Raw genomic sequence first — 14,813 nt, 5'->3', positions numbered from 1 at the left:
ATATATGCTATATCGTACATATATGATGTTTGTCAATTTGAAAGATAATTTTGCAGGTCAAGAGAGTTCCTGTGTGTTGTAAAGCTGCTGAAGTTGTGTCATTAGAAAGTGGACACACTCAAAAGTCATGTAAGTGACGTCACTGTAACTTCACAACTGTTGTAGTTAGCTGCCGATCTCTCATGCTATTACTCACTTTTCACACAACTGTGGCTCGAAAGATGATCAGACCTGTACTGATTTTCCAAATGTGCCAAGATGACAACCATGCTGGAGTAATATTGTGCGAGAGCAGAGATGTAGTTGACTGAGCAGTTTCACTCAACACTCAAAGGTATTATACTGTCTTTTCAATGAACTGCCACCTTCTTGACTTATAAAAACACCTTTTAAATTGGCAAACATCACATGTGTAACACAAGACACAATTCAAACAGGACATCTTGTGTCTTTCTGGTGGCTACTGTATGTCTTTTGTCCAAAATAAGGTCCCATTGGGCAACAGAATGGAACCTCGAACCTTTCTCGTACTAATATAGCACGTAACAGTACTATTCTGTGAAAACCATGTATCTCCAAAACATCAGCTTCACACGAGCTAAGAAAAACAATGTTAGTTCAGCTTTGAGACATTTTCAGATAATACATCCTGTTCTAATGGCTCTAGCAATGGCAGTGGTGCTCAAATAGTTGTTTGTCCACCAATTTAGGCCAGACTGAAATATCTCAACAAGTATTGGATTGGCAGCAATGAAATCTGATACAGACATTCATATCCATGTCCTATTAACTTAGGTAACCCCTTATTTTTCATGTGGCACCATCATCAGGTCAATAAATACCCTTACCGCACACGGTATGAGACATCAAGGTGCAGGTGTGTATGACACAAAATTTTAAATTGAAACTGCACCTGAGAAATATACATCAGAGGGAGAATCAGAAACAGAGGATGATGTTTGTGCATCTCAAATTCGATGCCCTGACAAATATGGTAAGGGTTGAAGTTCTGTTTTGTAACTTCATAGCACAACAACTGTGCCTGGAGTAGATGACTGTATATAGAAATCTGTGCCACCCTGATGCCATCTTGTCAGGAAAATAGGAAAAACCGTTGTTGAATCCTGAGTTTTTGGCTTACAGTGATTACTTACATTCACATTACATTACATGCAAAGTGTCACTTTGTCCAAATGCATCTCATGAAAAAGCTCTTAATTATTCAGTCTCTCTGAAAAAATTCTAAATCATCAAATTTGGAGAAACATGGTTTTCCCTGGATAGTGACAATATGTACCATCAATGAAAATAAAACATTGGATGTTACAGTGTGTATACATGTGAACTTATGGGTGACTCCATGAAAAATCAATCAGAACTTCCCACCTGACCTCCTCGGGATCAGTTGATTTTTCTCAATGTGCAACATCTTTAGCGTATTTAGTAAAGCCAAACAAAATTTTACATTCAAACTAGGAAGATTTACCAAGATAAAGGTCCTTAAATTACATACATGTGGCAAAATTTTGCCCTTTCCATTCACTGATAAAGTCAACTTTACATCTGCTCCAGTTGTCACAATCTAAAGCCCAAATCTAGTTTTGTTCTGCATGAGTTTTTTTTCATAACCAATGTTGTGTATCAATATCAACGAGTATATCATAGTTACAGTAGCAAAACTGCACTGCAATGTCTACAACGCAGATAGAATCATGGCCCAGAAGATGAGTCTGGTATCAAAATGTAGATAAAAAATTAGATCTTTCATTTGCTATAACTCGTTTTGACCAATCACCCATCCACATGGTAATACGACCTTTGAAAGTTTACCCAGAATGCACTTTTTAAAAGTTTTGTATAGTGAATTGTTAGAAAACAGATAAAACATCCAAGGCACCAATGACTGTTTCTATTGCTTTATGTCACAGATATTAAACTGGTACAGCTTTACTACTGAAACTATGATAAACCCCATGAATGCTCAAAGTTGGTTAAAGAAAAAAATCATAGTGAACAAAAACAAGATTTTGGCTTTAGATTGTGACACCTGGAGTGGATATAAAGTAGATTTTTTGTAATTTAAAAAAAAAAAAAAGTTAAAAGGGCTCAAAAACACAAACATTTTAACCCGCCACTGTGTACTTTAAAGGCCTGCAAAATACTCACCTGGCTTCTATAAATATATTAAAGTATTGCACATAATAAATCAGCAGACTGATGGGGTTGGCTTTTTTTAGATTTGATTGATTGCATATAAAAACAACCCTTATTGTGTTATTTTTTTGTGGTGTTATGAGGATAACAGAGGCACAGACAGAGTGACGGAGTAAACAGTACAGTAAGGAACCTTATCTCACAAGGTTGTTTTGGCAGACAGGAGCATGAACAGTTCATTACTTGGCATGTGGCGCATGCAGCATAGAATGGACCTGGCTTTGATTTTGAAGGCCCTCTCCCCCTCGCGGAGGCCCTCGTTAACCAGGTGAACCACCTCATCCGGACTCAAGTCACCTCTGAGCAAAAACAACACAGTGCACAAGAAAACATGCCATGAGCCAAACTTAACATATTCCAGCTCTGCAGAGGTATTACCAAAATGCTGCAGCTATTCAAGATAAGCACTTACTCGCTCTGCTCCCATGGAATGGGCTCCACTTTACTGTTAGCTAGGAAATGTGGGCTGTATCGGACCTCAACATAAATCACTCCCTCCTTGGCTTTGTCCTCTACGAACTCATAGGCTATCCTCTTAATGGCTTCTCTGTCCCCGCTAGAAAAGAAACAAAGAAAAACAAAGCATGAGTAACATAGTCCCTAATAAACTCATCTCAGTGGCAAAAAAAGGCCGCCTAGACCTACTACTCATCTATCATCTAAATGATAATGGCTTTCAAAATGAGCAATAAAAGCAATTGCAGTGTTACTGATATGGTACATTTTGTTGCCTTTTACAAGTAAAATAAACTTAAAAGTGCTCTACAAGGACATCCAGTGCATAGCAGGTGTTGTGGAAATAAAACAAGATTAAAACAGATTATAATAGCTTTTGATGATTTTCTACGAATATGTATATTTAAAACAATTAGCTACATTTTTCCAGTTACACTTATTTATTTACACTTGTTTGTTCTTGGCTAAAGGAAAGATAGCATTATAATAATTACATAATTGTTGGGACATAACAGTCCTGATTTTGATCTTGGACTTGGATTTTTCAAATGAAAATGAACTCATAGAATCTGTACATGAGTGTTGAGTCACAGAATAAACATGAGTCTGGTTTTATCATAACGTTTCACTTTTAATTTCTCATGTGCACCAGTCTTGGGAGTTGTTTTGCTGTTTACAATTGAAATGTATAATTATTAACTTGTGAGTAATCTGTAAAGCACGTTAAAGTTTTCACTTGTATTGATGCTACACAAGACTCATTTAACTGAGTAGAGATACGTTTATTCAGGTAGCCACGCCAACATTTCCAACGTTTTCTGCCAATATTAATGCTACTAATTTGAATTAAAAATGACATTTTACAGGCGAAATAATTAATTCCTTATCAATAATGCTGGGCAGGGCTTTTTTCCCCAAATCTTGACATTACAGATTTGTGACATAAAAATACTGGGAAAATCACAGCTTTCTTTCTGTCCTTTGGGTTCAGCTGGCACTTGGCTTCACTTAATAAGACATGAGCTTCCCTTTACTGGAGCTCTCATAATGACAAGTTGTTATTTTTGCCATGCATCTCTGCTTTTCTCTTTCATCATTTAGATGAATCACAAATATTTTTTAACTGATATTTATGTTTGATTCAAGCATGAGGGTGATGTATCACTTGAAATTGCTTTAATAAAGTTACCTTGTGGCAGCGCAAAATCATAAACTTCACTCAGTTTAACTGAAAAGAAAAAGAACTTCCAACTGCTGAAAAACAGAAACAGAAACAGAACAAACTTTCCCACTCAGCCTGCTGCCAAGTTGCCATAATTCATTTCTCTGTTTTGTTGTCAACATGCACATATATCAAAAAGAAGACAAGGCAATCTGCACTGAGGAGCAACCAGAGCCAGCGGCGTCTTTTACTGCAAATGATCGCATTGATAAATAACGATAATTTAAATCTCGTGCTTTATAAATGCTGCAGGCCTATCTGTCATTTCAGATCACATAAAAGTGAAAAAAAAGTTCCCACAGAGCCATAGTGTAATTCACACACTGCTCAGCAGCAAAAATTCAGTTCCACATCACATGACGGAGAACAACATCACTTCCAGCATTTACAATGAAAGTGAACGCTCACCACACAGGCCTGAATGCCTGTTGTTCTCAAACGTCCTCTCATTAACCCCCCAAAATTCACAAAACCGCATCACTGCCAAGCTCATACAACAATTCTGCATGAGCTACATTCAGCTAGCAGGTTCCCTGTGTTGTTGAAGCCACTCTGCACACATGGCTTTCAAGCGCCTTGATACAGAAGAGTCCATTCAGCAGTGCTGTGTGCTGCAGTCCAGCCACTACAGACCAGCATTGTTGAAACCTTTTACGGCCATTGAGTCTCTGAAAGACTGTATTTGGTCTTTTCTAAACAGTTCAACCCTTTACTGGAGGACTAAATATAAGACAGCGTGACACCGGAAAGGATCCTCGAACAACTTTACCCTCTTCTCAGTTTGGTTGCCAAGGTGACACCTGATCTCAGTCATGATGTGTTCCTGTTCTGCATGTTTGGCATTTAAAATCAACCCCCCGTTGTGGTGCAGAATCGGGTTGCATAATCCCATTGTGTCTTACAACTCAGTGCCATTAATCACATTCCACACACCCTGGTGGTACAAGATGCATCAGAGCTGTAGTAGTCACACATGCGTGATAACAAACTGCATGACTGGACTTTGACCCTGACTGTAAACACTCCTGTGACACTGACTGCTAATAACATTGGTCATTATGGTATGGTAATTATGCAACTGAATCATTATAGGTGTTGTGTCAGCACTTACGCAACCACGTGCATGTACTCGCTGAACTTGCTCAAGAAGAAGGTGAGAGTGGCGGGCTTGTCAACAGTAATCCTCTGTGTCATTCCCTCAACGGTATCAGCTGGCAGAGTGATGCCGCGTCTTCTACATAGAAGAGAGTAGGAAAAAAACAGCTCAAGGACAGTGTTTTGGGGATTTTCTCTTTCCTTCATTGTGTCATTCAGTCCTGTCGTAACAGGATACATAACTAACATGAACAGCAGACTGGGCTCTTCAGAGGGGAAGGCCTTACAGAGACAGGAGCTAAAACAGACCATTTCAGACGGAGGACGAGACACAGTGCTGCAACAATGTAAAGTATGAGAGAAACAATGTGTTTTTTAACATTAAAACTTGTAAACATCATTTAGTGGACCACAAAAATAAAATTGGAATATGTAAATGTGTATCTTTGGGGCTCTTTAACATCTCAGTTCACTCTCAACGTTTATAGATGGAATAGGCTGCCGTTTTGCTAAAACAAACTCTTGATAAACCTGATCAGGACCAAATAGAGCAGACTGGGACAGTTAGCAACTAGGTGGTGAACACAGTGAAGCTAAACAGGCATTGGTGTAGAACAAAACACAGCTGAAAGCAGAATCAATATTGGGCTTATCAGACAGTCACAACAAACACAACTTTAAATGAATGCTAATGTCACTCCATATCTGATGTATGTGTAAATAGGCACATGTTTGCTAACATTTATTGAGCTATAATAAAGCAATAAGGTCAAAATGAATAGGACACTGTTGTGTTTTTTATGCCGACTCCAAGTGGCCAAAAAAATAAATGAAAGTAGCTTTTAGGAAAATCTGATAACTTGTCTTTCGACGGACACTCTGCAATAAGCTACTAACAGCCAACACTGGTTATATCAAGCCACATAAAGGACTAATGACATGATCTTATTTTCCTCTCTATCTTAACAAGTGTACCTGAACCTGACTGCAAAAACAGTAAAATCTAATGTCAATATTAAAAAAAAAAAAAAAAAGGAAAAAAAAAGCACTTACTTAGCAACATCAAGAATGGTCTGAACCCTGATGGCTCCATCAAGGTGCACATGCAGCTCAACCTGTGAAAGAGAGCAAGGATTAATGACTGCTGACACACATCTGAGTCTGATTAGACACTTTAGAGAACAGAACCAGTCAGATAGCCCTCAGTGATGAAAAAACATAGAGCAGTAAGAGAGAGCAGTTGTGCTGCAGTTCAGTGTTTTGGCTGCACCCCACATGAATGCTTCATGCATGACTGGGCAGCCAGTGGTGAAAAGGCCAGGAGTGCCAGAGAAGGGTCTCCTTCCAAGAGTCGCGATTTATCCTGGCAGATGCCACAGATAAATCTGTTCCAGGCCCTTCTTCAACAGCTGAGGCCTTGGTCGTCACAGTGAGGTTCAAATGAACATTTTCCAACCAACAACTTTTAATTCTAATCTCTACCTGTGAGTAATGATGGAAATCAGTCAATTATAGAAATCATCCCCAAATTAAGACTTCTAATGTGCACCAAAAGAAGCAGCTCAGTTTTTTCCCAGCATTGTCAAACTTTCATGTTATTCTACATTATTTGTCTTAAAGGGTCTATAATTAGTATATTTTTTTAAATAACCCTCTTGTTGAGTAGTGAAAAACCTACATATTTTTTTCTGTGTTCATTGGTTTGCAGTGGGCAATGCGCAGCTGGAGAAAAAAAAATAATGTAATGCGATCTCTGTGTTCCATTAAAGAATTAGGAACATTTTAATCAAATTCTGACAGCTGGAGCGATGTTTGGTTCACTGTGAAGCAAATCTGATCATCTCTATTTCCTTTTTTGTTTATTTAATTCAGAAGTCTCACTGAGAGTAAGATCACATTATCAAGAGAGACCTGAGTCTGTCTCTACTGTGATTTGGTATCAAGAGCTCTGAAATCAGCTACAAATGTTTAATATCTTGGCAGTTTCAAGAGCAAGGCCTCATAGATGAAGTATGCTGATGCCTTCTAGTTGCTAGGGATGTCCAACCTGAAGCTTTTTATATACTTTACGAGTCCTTTCACTACATGCAGTAATGAAGCGCAGGATGCTGTGGTAGATGGCGTTCAGGGGTTTAAACACTATTCCCACAAACACGTCATGTTGAAGCAGATTTTTTTTTTACTGTTCATTTGTTTTGATTGTTGCTTTTATTAAAAATTCATCCAAATCCTGCTGTTGCTCTGTTGTGCCCACAAAGCTGCGCTAAACTTAACTGATGTTTAAAGCATTTCTCGAAAAAGAAAAGCTGCTGTCTGTGTTTATTAATGGATGTCAGTGAGGTGGAGCAGTATCTGTTTTTCTTACTGGATGTAAAAAGGAACTCAACCCTCTAATTAAGTTCATCCAAGAAAAGCTGGAACAGTGACTAATGTTCAACAATACTTCAGTCCAGTGATATTTCAACATTCCTGCATCAAGTGACTTACAGTGTACCACAGCTTTTCCTTGTGCAGCTTGTTCTTCAGCAATAAAAACTACTTACAGGTTTTCAGTGTGTATCTTTGATGAAAAAAGTCAGAGATGCAACGATTCGCTTTTGAACTGATCAGACAAAAAATAATCGGCAACTATTTGGATACACTTTCAAGCTAAAACTCCAAAAACTCTTAGCTTCCAGCTCCACTAGTGTGGGCTTTGGTGTTGTTTTCCCTTGCAGCTGTGGCCATCTGGTGTGACAGAGAAAAACGAGTATAGCATATTTCTACCCAAATGTTTACCACAGGAATGAAAGCGTACAATTTAGTGCTGCAACAATTAACTGACTGAAAGTTAATTGACAACTATTTTGATAATAAAAATGTATGAGTCACTTTTTTAATGCTGAAATTCTTTGTTCACAGATTCTTAATTGTAAATATTTGCTAGTTTCTGTAGTCCTCCATGACAATAAAGAGAATGTTTTTTTGGGGGGGCTGTTGGTTGACAAAACAAGATACTTTAGGAAACATTGATCAACAGTTGTTTTTTTTTTGTTGTTTTTTTGTTTAATAAATTAAGACCAACAGCTAATCAATTTGTCAAGAAAATCGAATAAGTCAATCAAAGATGGAAATAATCATTATTTGCAGCATTCAAATTATGAAGGTGATGGATCCTGAGCTGTTTATAGACGGACAACAGCTGGTTAAGTGACTTTCAAGTTCAAGAAACCCTGCGGCAGATCTATCATTATACACAGCAGTTCTTGTGGTGCACTGTGGGAACTTACATAATTTAGTGGCACTCACAATCTGTTGCTGTTTTGCAAGAAAGTGACTGATGATAAACCCTGAAGTTGTTGCGCAATTCTGTGAAAGAAGCTCAAGCCATGTGAATATAAAGCTGTGGACTAGATTCCAGTTATGACTCATTTGAAGTGGCATTTTTTCTTCTGTCAGCACATAAAGACTTTATTTATTACTATTTTTGTCATTAATACCATTAATATGATCCAGCTGTAGCGGAGTGTAGTGCAGTCAGATCAGCTTACTAAAACTAACAGCCTGGTCAATCATACTAAACATTTTCACTTCTTGGTGTTTTCAGTCATTAGTAGCTCAATTGAGAACATTTCCTATGTTGTTTTATGTGATAGTAAACTGATTTTTTTTGTGGTTTGAGACTGTTAGCTACATAAAACTACATTTAAAGATATTACTTTGAGCTAAAAGAAACTTTCTAATAAACATTTTTGACACTTAAGGATTAATTAAATAAATCCTTAAATAACCAGTGATCAAAATCATTGTTACAGTAGCTTTAGTTCTACTTCTACAACATTTAGCTCTTTCTTTCTGTTCACATTTGTCTTTTATTTATTATTCATCTTCAGCCACATCCACATGCAAACCAAACCCATAACAGAAACTCCCTAAAAGCAGGAAACCCGGTCAAACCTGTTTAGTCAACAGAAAACTAAGCAATTAAAGATGTCCTAGTCCGATCTTAAATATCAGAATCGTTTATGTGCACTGTCTCATAGCTTCTATAGAGGTAGAACACCATCCATCCATCCATCCATTATCTATACACCGCTTAATCCTCATTAGGGTCGCGGGGGGCTGGAGTCTATCCCAGCTGACTTAGGGCGAAGGCAGGGGACACCCTGGACAGGTCACCAGTCTATCACAGGGCTACACTTAGAGACAGACAACCAAGCACACTCACATTCACACCTACGGACAATTTAGAATCACCAATTAACCTCAACATGTTTTTGGACTGTGTGGGAGGAAGCCGGAGAACCCGGAGAGAACCCACGCTGCACGGGGAGAACGTGCAAACTCCACGCCGAAAGATTCTGGTGCCCCCACCGGGACGCGAACCGGCAACCTTCTTGCTGCGAGGCAACAGTGCTACCAACTGCGCCACCTTGCAGCCCAGGTAGAACACCATTTCTGGAATTTGTGACTCATTTTCTAAATCAAAATTGACAACAGTATCAATCAACAATGGATTTGTAAACATTTATCTTTTGCTCACATTGTTCATTTAGTCTACAGACAGGTGAAACAGACTACAAAGGCAGCTTTCTTATGTATGGGATACAGGAACACTATCCAACTTGATCCCAGCTTGTCTTGAACACATGAGCTCTGGCTGGGGGACATTAAACACCACTGAAGGCTTTGTCATGGTGGTTGTTAAATCCCCACAATGCTCTCTGTATGCCACAGAACTGCCTATAATCCAAGCTCCACCTGATGGTGCAACCTGGTACTTCTGCTGATCCACAATACATGTTTGGACACACACAAAGAGAATACAGGTTTTTGCTTTTGGAGCTCAGTTGGGATGAGTTGCTTCATTCTATTTTACATAATTGCAAAACCTGACATATAAAGATGTCAGATGTGAAGTTTACACAATTTCTGACATCAAACAATTAATCAGCTAAGTGATAAAATTATCAGTAAATTTATCATTAAAGAAAATACTTGCAGCCCTAATAATAATGGCAGATCACCTTGTCAAATGATGACAATGTGTATTAACCATGCAGCTACTGTGCAGTGAAGCAATGTCAGCATTTGAAGCGAGGATGGTGAACCAGTGCAGGCTGCTGCAGTACACAGTGACCCTATCAGTGGTATCAGTTCTACAACAGCACATTAATATGTAATGAGGTTGTCTCTGTAAGCAGCAGACACTCCCCAACACGCACACATTCACATGGTAACTGAGCCCACATCTCTGTCTCTGTGCTGTACGTCCGTTTCTCTCTCACCGAGCCAGTCATTTACTTGCTTCTTATCAGTTGCTGGGCAGAACAGATACATGTTTAGTCAGCACCAAGATTCAAAGGGCACGAGTGAGTGCACATTTCCTGCCCGTGAGCCCAATGTGCATGTCAAACTATCGGACAAATGCGCCAGCATCCAACGAAAGCACATCACCTTGGAATTTCCCGTTTTCGCAACACAGTAATACATAAATGACAAGCATGGCAAACAAAAATATCCACAGTAATCGTTAGCTAGAGCAAAACTGACTATATTTCACAAGCGGTCCCAAAATATTCCAAAATGAACATGTGCAACCTTTATGGCAAAAATTTTATCAGAACCCCCCCAAGTTGCTTCAGTTTGTCTTTTTGAATGAAAAACAAAATGAAACCAGGCACCATCCTCACACCAGCAAGAAATTAAATATAGCAGGAAGAGCAACAGCGGATGCAGTGTTACGTAATCACTTGTCTTATCTGTAAGAAATATTGCCTTGTACTTGGGCTACTAGGACTACAGTGACGATTTTAAGGGGTGAAGGACTTTCTTTGAACACTGGTGTAAAGGTTATTTGTTATGCTCACCAGCTGTCTCTACCATCCCTAAGAATGACTGCAATTTGGCAAAAAAAAAAAAAAAAAGCTAAAATAACTGTTTGCTTGGTTTCTATTGCAATGAAAGTACACTCTAAAAAGTAATGTAAGTAGTAACTAAGGATCTCTGTGCATAGTTCAAACTCAAATTTCTGCTTTAGTTGATTTAAGACTAAATTCAAGCTCAGGTACTGAAAATGGCTTGATAATGTAATTTTTCTTCACACCTCCCCTACCTATTTATCACTTAAGCAAATTTGTTTTGCCAACTTAAAAACATATGCTTGTCAACGTGGTAATTAGGTACACAACAGCTAAACACGTCTTTAAATAACATAGAAATACCAGCTGGAACATCTTATATTTATGAACTTAAAAACTTCCGTTTATGCTACCAATCATTAAATAATACTCTGCTGAATCCAGTAACATCTCCATGTCACTTTCAACACAAATCTGAACCGCACCCAGTCACCTATTACAGACATGCACAAGCAACTTTACTTCAACTTAAAGGGGCTGACTTGTAATAACTTGTAATTATGAAATATCTAAGACACTGTGACGGGATCAGTCGAGGTCAGGATCCAAGTCACACTGTGTACTGTTCCTTAGATCATGTGAACTGTCAGTCACAATCACAGTTTAGTTTGTTGCTTTGTTTTCAGGAGTCTTTTCTATGAGTTTATTCAACTCCTGCAGCATCAAACAGCTTACTTCATGTATTAGTTAGAATTATAAATTGCCCCTGATATGGAGACAGGATGGATCAGGATCTAATGGCAAGTCACACTGTTCTTTTACTATTTGTGTGGTAGTTAGATTATTGCTACACTCAGACAGAATTTTCAGTGATTAGGAAATCAGAAATAAACTAGGCTGATGGTTATTTGGACACGTCAGATTTAGTGTTTTGTTTATTTTTGCATTACTGTGCATTATACATTGAAAGAAAAGTACGGCATGCATAACACGGCTCTTTCCAGCACTGTGAGGGGGTTTGAATAAAGCTGTGAGGGACATCTATTGAGAAGAGACTTAAAGACAGAATGAAGCCAGTAATGTTACATATCCGATGTCTAAAAAACACAGACAAAGGGGGGTGCGGGGGTGGGGGGCTTTGACTGTAGAGGAAAATATAATTACACTAACTCAGTGTAGTTTGTTGGTTGAATACCATTTTTATTAGAAGCTGTCACAACTTCAAACAAGATTGATTCAAACTGTTTCCTTATTTGTTTCTGTTGAGCCCAAACGTTAATCATTAGTGCAGCCTCAGTCACATGAAGGGATGCTCATCATCCCACAAACAGCCATGAACTGACTACAGAACAGTTCTGAGAGCAGCCTGATCTCTCTGTTCTGCATCAGTGTGGAATATATGTTCAGAAAAAAAAAGGCTGGCACAGCAAAAACCTGCATAAAGCTCTTTCCTCTAAGGGCTGTGTGTGAAGCTGACTGGTCACATGTTAAAGTGCAAGCAGTGGAAATGTTCTTCCTTGTTTGAGGTTTTATATTAACGACAAGGAAGCTGTTCAACAATAGTGTTTTGTTTTGTTCTTAAAGTCTAATGCTTCATTTGGTTTGTTTTATTCTAACCTTCTCATTCTCTTTGTCGCGAAGTCCCCATGTACACTCAGTGGCTGAACAGTCGTATCGTGCGTAAAAGCGCGAAAAAGCGTCAATAATTGAGCAGCTTTCCATTTAAATTATTAACACTCAGACTACAGCTGATCACGTACCTTGGGCTTGTTGAATACCACTTGTTCAGAGGAGAGCTGAGCCATGGTGGAGAACCTGCCGGTGAGTCTGCCGGTGCACAGCGAGCTGAGGACTGGAGAGCCGAAGCCTATCGCAGCTCGTCTGGCTATTATATGCATGACTCAGGGACACGCCTTTTTGGGCCCGAGGCAGAAAGCAGCGCCAAGTGCTGCCACTTGATAACAAAGTGGGAACGATGTGCAGAGAAGCGCTTCACTGTGCATTAACTCATGCAGCACAGAACAGTAGGTGGACGGATTATGGCAGCAGCTTTGCACCCATGTGATGAGAGCTTTACAGCCGCCTAATTAATAATGTCAAAGCGCTTACGAAACAGAGCAAATGTCTTCAGCAGGTGTCATATAGGTTCCCAAAAAGAGCAACCATCCTCTGGTGGATGGATTGAGCTGCTCCTCTGACATGGAGCCTTTAAAGACATACATTGACCTCATGGTCAGTCGGGCTCCAGATCTCTGCTCTGAAAAGCACAAGTCCTCCTAATCCCAGTGGAAGACAAGTATTCAGATCCTTTACTAAGTACCTGTACAGCAATGAAGAAATACTCCATTACAAGTACAATTCCTGCAATAAAAACTACTACTTCAGTGACATTAATATTAGCAGCAAATGTAGTTAAAGTTCCCTGCAATTGATTTTCCTGTAAAATTACAATAAATAACCAGCAATTGTGGTCACCAGAATTTTACTGAATTTCAACAGTGTAACTATTGTAATTTACTTAAACAGTTGATTACAGTACAGTTTAATTCTCTAACTAGGCTTTGTGACAATAAAACCATATTTCTATAGTGTTGCCACTGTAATCAGCATTAACTATAACTGTAGCTTTCGCTAAATTACATTTAACATATACCACAAATAATATTGTGACTTTAGTTGTTTTGACCCTGATGGGAGGTCTATTCATTTTTAAATATGTATATAGAACTAAAAGAAGTATAACAACAAGGGCAGCAATATATGACAAATTGTAGTCTATTAAACATACTTTAGAAACCAAGGAAGCATAATCTAACTTAATGTAAAGAAAAAGAAAACCATGTAAAAATGGCCCATCTCAGAGCATCGTTAATCTTCTTAGCTGCCTAAATCAGTTCACAACTCCAAACAGTACTATTTGAACCGCAATAAGAAAATGTTTAGTTCAGCTCACAGTTAAGGCCGTTGTTTGTTGTTAGCTCCAAAACGCATCAGTTTGTCAACTACTTGTTACTATTGGAGCTGCTGCAGGTTTGAACTATTTTATAGTAATTTTACAAAAGGACAGCAGATAAATCTGAGGGCTTCAGACATGATTAATGGAAGATGATCCAAGAACGTACAAAATCTCCCTCTGCAAAAAATGGAAAGAAACATTCAAGTAAAGTTCAAGTATCACAAAACTGTAAAAACAAAACTTCAATGCCATATTGGGGTAAATACTTGATTGCTTTCCTCCACAGCTGCATTCCAGCTGATAAAATTATGAAATGTTGAGCCAGCAGATAAAGGGCTGTTTTTATATTGAACTATTCTGTTTGAGATCCAGATTTCATGAAAATGACTTGAAAACATGATTTTTGAACTGCTGCTATTTTCAGAAGTCAGAGACAGGAAGCTATACATTAGATTGCATCTGCTTGAGTTATCAGAGACGGCAGATGTCAAATATGTATTTTCATGTACTCTGTATGAGTCAGACCTCTCCAGGGCCTAAATGACCTCAGACATGAGTGATGTCCTTCTATCAGACTGTACAGTTCTTTGCTTGTGTGTGTTTTTATACAGTCAAGAGGAATATTTATTTCCTTATGCCAATACTGTATATCGAATATAAAAGCATGAAAGGTTTGCTTACTGAGTTAACATACAATTGGAATAGAAATGTAATGCTTAATTGAAGACATTATTTTTCCACTTATTGAAGAAAAACTATGAAATTTGAAATGCACTTAATGTTAAATGTACAGTAACCTGCTAAAAATCAAAAAGCATGACAGAGGGAACAGGAGGTCAGGTTGTATTTAAAAGAAGGAGACAGACTTTGTCAAATGAAATACAAATAAACAGACTTTGGAGGATGTTAAAATTTCAATAATGCTCCTCTGAAATCTAGACTTTTGTTTGGTGTATTAGGATTTAAAAAAGGGCTGCAGGGTGGCGCAGTTGGTAGCACTGTTGCCTCGCAGCAAGAAGGTTGCCGGTTT

The 14,813-nt window shown here is 38.5% G+C and overlaps 1 protein-coding gene across 2 annotated transcripts in view; it reads right to left on the bottom strand.

Annotated features, from left to right (window-relative positions):
• The window catches only part of ada (adenosine deaminase), a 35,047-nt gene that overhangs the window by 7,839 nt on the left and 12,395 nt on the right, over positions 1 to 14,813 (bottom strand). Inside the window, exons 3-7 of one of the 2 annotated variants that reach the window (XM_008287949.1) lie at positions 12,588 to 12,694; positions 6,041 to 6,102; positions 5,004 to 5,126; positions 2,627 to 2,770; positions 2,398 to 2,513 (exon numbers count right to left, since the gene is read on the bottom strand). In XM_008287949.1, the coding sequence (XP_008286171.1) occupies positions 2,398 to 2,513; positions 2,627 to 2,770; positions 5,004 to 5,126; positions 6,041 to 6,102; positions 12,588 to 12,632 (490 nt within the window). In that variant the 5' untranslated portion in view covers positions 12,633 to 12,694. Of the gene's footprint in view, positions 1 to 2,397; positions 2,514 to 2,626; positions 2,771 to 5,003; positions 5,127 to 6,040; positions 6,103 to 12,587; positions 12,726 to 14,813 lie in introns of those variants that run through there. The other variant, XM_008287938.1, reaches the window with a different exon arrangement.

The sequence above is a fragment of the Stegastes partitus genome, unplaced genomic scaffold (assembly GCF_000690725.1).
Source record: "Stegastes partitus isolate 25-593 unplaced genomic scaffold, Stegastes_partitus-1.0.2 Scaffold12, whole genome shotgun sequence".
Lineage (NCBI taxonomy): Eukaryota > Metazoa > Chordata > Actinopteri > Pomacentridae > Stegastes > Stegastes partitus.
The sequence above is the reverse complement of the archived record's forward strand: the minus strand, read 5'-3'. Positions and strand labels throughout refer to the sequence as shown.